A 3495-nucleotide genomic window follows, 5' to 3' on the forward strand; every position below is an offset into this window, starting at 1 on the left:
TTTCTAGGGACCTCATCAGAATCTGCTCATGCTAGCACCACAACCTGGACTTCCCTTCCTCCAGATCTGTGCAGAACAAATTTCAGTTGTTTCTAAGGACCTCATCAGAATCTGCTCATGCTGGCACCACAACCTGGACTTCCCTTCCAGGTTGTGCAGAACATATTTCAGTTGTTTCTAAGTTACCCAGTCTACTGTTTTGTTATAGCAGACCAAGTGGACTAAGACTAAGTAATAGGTGCTACTCTAACTCACTCTATTGATTTACTTAATGTGACTGGGCAGGGAAAACCTTACTCCCCCCAAAGTAACTAGATCTTAAAGGGCTAATATGAGGCTTAAATGAGACAACACATAGAAAGAACTTAGAAAAACATCTGGCACAGCATAAGCATTCAATAAACGCTAGCCATTAACATTATGAAAAAAAGTGTCCTTAAACTATTTCTTTGCTTCATCAAAATTGAGGTTGGGCAATTTCTTATTTTCATGGAGAGGCACAGTAAAACTTCCTAGTGGCAGAATACTCAAGTATGCCAGCATACATAGGCAAAAGCTAAAACAGGAGATTGACTTAACAAGAGAAAGGTAAAAATAAAACAACAAAATGGGAAGGTAGAAAGAGGTGAGACCAAGAGCAAGGGTGGAAGGTTTACCATAGGAAACAAAAGGTTTTCTCAGCAACACAAGTAGCTAGGAAAGAACTCCGGTCTTTCTGAAATCACTGTAAATTTCTTATAGCTGGTAATAACTTTAGAATGTCTTACATGATAAAATACTCTATAATTGCAAATAACCACTCAGGGAAGAAAAATAACAACTAGGACACCTCTTCTTATTTGCATGGCAAACACCATTTACTAAAGACTATGGTGCCTGAATTTACACATTTCACTATGAGACAGTAACTATCAGATGGAAAGAGAGATACAGTAACAAACAGAAAGGCAACAAAGAGAAAGGCAACAAACAGGAAGGCAACCAGGGCAGAGGACAATGTAAAATCAATAATATAATTACAATTTTGATTTTCCCTATAAAATTTAGGCATTTCAGGGTTAGTTCTCAATAAAGCAGAAAACAAGTTGGCTAAAACGTACACCTAAGAAAACACACCTCGCGTAACCTAGAGTTTTAAAATGGAGCCTACAAAGTAATTGATCTTTGTCCACCTTTGATTCACCCTATATTTCAAAATTCAAATTATTATTATTGTTATTTTAAATTGACAAAATCGTATTTATCATGTACAACAATGTCTTGAAGCATATGCACTTTGTGGAATGGTTAAATTTAGCACATTAACAAATGCATTACCTTACACAGCCACCATTTTTGTAGTGAGAACACATAACATCCACTCTTTTTTTCAAAAATACTCTATTTTTCAAGAAAACAATGTGTCATTAGCTATAGTCACCATGCTGTACAACAGAGCTTTTGAATTTATTTGTCCTATGTAATTGTATCCTTTGAATCGCCCCAATCCCCCCTCCTCTTTATTCTTTATCCCAACCTCTCATAACCACCATTCTACTCTCCACTTCCATGTATACTCAAATTATTTCAAGCCTATTCTTGTCAAGAAATATAAATGTATCACTTCAGGTTTAGATTATATGTTTGTGTGCACATACACATACATATAAACTCAGTTCTTATACATCTGCAGTTTGAAGACAATAAGACATTTAAAAAATAAAATTTACACCTGAGCTTACCTTTGTAAGATAATCCACTTTCAAGTTGTCGATCATCATATTTTTCTGGGATAGCTCTATTTTCAGTAACTGAATGTTATGAAGTAGTTCTTTACGTTCAATTAACTGCCTGGTGATTTTGACTCTACCGTCTCGCTCTTCTGATGAGGAAATATCATCTGTAGGAATTGTTGTTTCTAAACTAATATCTTCAGATTCCAGAGAACTAGAGATGTTCACTTTTTTTGACTCCTTTGAAATTTTTCGAGACATTTTTTATTATCAATCAGTTTTCTTCTCTGACTCTGTTATCTTCTGTAGATTAAAAAAACATTAATTTAAAGGTACTATAAAATGAACTAGAATTCACAGACTATTAAAGACTTAATAAGGATTCCCTAATTATTAGGCAATTTGGTAGAGGCTCCAAATCTGCAGATAAATTCAGTACATCACTGTTCAAATCATAGACTCATTAAATCCTACTATGAACTCAGCCCTTTGATTACTTAGGGGAAAAAAAAAACAGTTCAGGGGAGGGGCAGGAGTCTTATTTGTGTAACAAAGAAATGTATAAGATAAATAATAAAGCCCATCGGTATCCAAGAAATAAAAGCAATACATGCTCAAAGATAAATCACGTCTGGGTTGGTCAAGGAAGGTTATACAGAGGTAAGACTTAGAATCGTGAAGCGTTTGGACAGGCATAGTAAAAAGGGCAAATAATGAAGGTATTAAGGTTGGTACAGAAGTGGAAGAAGTGTAAAACCACAAAGGAAGAGTGTGTTCGTTTGGTTGGGGCCAAGTCTTTGTGAACTTGAATAGTGACTGTCCTAACTCACACAGATACATACACGCCCCCTTAAAGATCAAGAGGCCCTTAAATGTCAAAATGCGTTCGAATTTTATTCTACAGGCAATGAGGCACCAACGAAGATTTTTAAAATAAGGAAACAAGACAAAAACATTTTTTACAGACAAGTTAGATAGAAAACAAGAGGGTAGAAGAGAAAAACTCGGGTATTCTAAATAGAACTTCTTCCCCTGTAAGCAGAATTTTAGCAACTACCTTGTTTTAACACCACATGATGTAACGAATTGTTTATGGTATTTCGGGTTTTCTAAACCGAAAGATAAGGAAACAGGAATGTGGAGGGGAAAGAGAACTATAGATCGGCTTCCCTCCATTTTAAAGGGAAAGGTGAAATCAAAGGCAAATCCTCTCCTGGATTACAAAAGATCAGAGACTACAGCCGCCCATACCCTAGGCGTGGAGAGTTCAGTCCCAAACTTGGCAGCACCGGAGGATTCCTTGCCCACGCGGGAAAGAAAGCGAGATAGTCGCGAGCTACTTCCAAAGCTTCAATTTCTCCACACCGAGGGCTGGACCCGCCGCCACCGCGAACACTGCGAGAGACCGAAGGCGTCTCCAGGCAGCAGCTCAGGTTGCAGCACCTAGACAAGGGATCTGAGGGACAGGGACCGTTAGGACCCGTAACCAGGACAACCGTTCCCAGACCCGAAGGCGCACGGAGGAAGCTACCGCGCGCTCCGGCCCTCTCCTGCGGAACCAGCGTGCCCGGGGCGGCGGCGCGGGAGCGGGGCACGCTGGGAGCTGGAGTCCCGAGGAGCCACGCCCAGGCCGCGGGCGGAAGTGGGGCGGTGCTGCGCTCCTCCCCCGCTCTCGCCCAATCGTCGCGGCCGTCAGAGAGCCAACCAACGTCAGTCTCGGCGTTTCCCAGCAAGCGGCCTCGTCTGCTACCGTGGAGCGGGAAGCGGCGAACTCCGGGTGAAG

At 40.5% G+C, this 3495-nt stretch overlaps 1 protein-coding gene across 3 annotated transcripts in view; it reads right to left on the reverse strand.

Moving 5' to 3' along the window:
• PIBF1 (progesterone immunomodulatory binding factor 1) overlaps positions 1-3239 on the reverse strand; it is a 263961-nt gene extending 260722 nt beyond the window's left edge. For all 3 annotated transcript variants that reach the window (XR_002773386.1, XM_003789727.3, XM_023513174.1), the window contains exons 1-2: positions 2964-3239; positions 1722-2015 (exon numbers count right to left, since the gene is read on the reverse strand). Coding sequence is in view for 2 of the 3 variants with exons in the window: in XM_003789727.3 (XP_003789775.1) it covers positions 1722-1973 (252 nt within the window). In the remaining variant the exon portion in view is untranslated. The remainder of the gene's footprint in view (positions 1-1721; positions 2016-2963) is intronic.
• Between the last annotated feature and the right edge of the window lie 256 nt (positions 3240-3495).

This window comes from Otolemur garnettii, unplaced genomic scaffold (genome assembly GCF_000181295.1).
Source record: "Otolemur garnettii isolate 467f Iridium unplaced genomic scaffold, OtoGar3 scaffold00036, whole genome shotgun sequence".
NCBI classification, from domain to species: domain Eukaryota; kingdom Metazoa; phylum Chordata; class Mammalia; order Primates; family Galagidae; genus Otolemur; species Otolemur garnettii.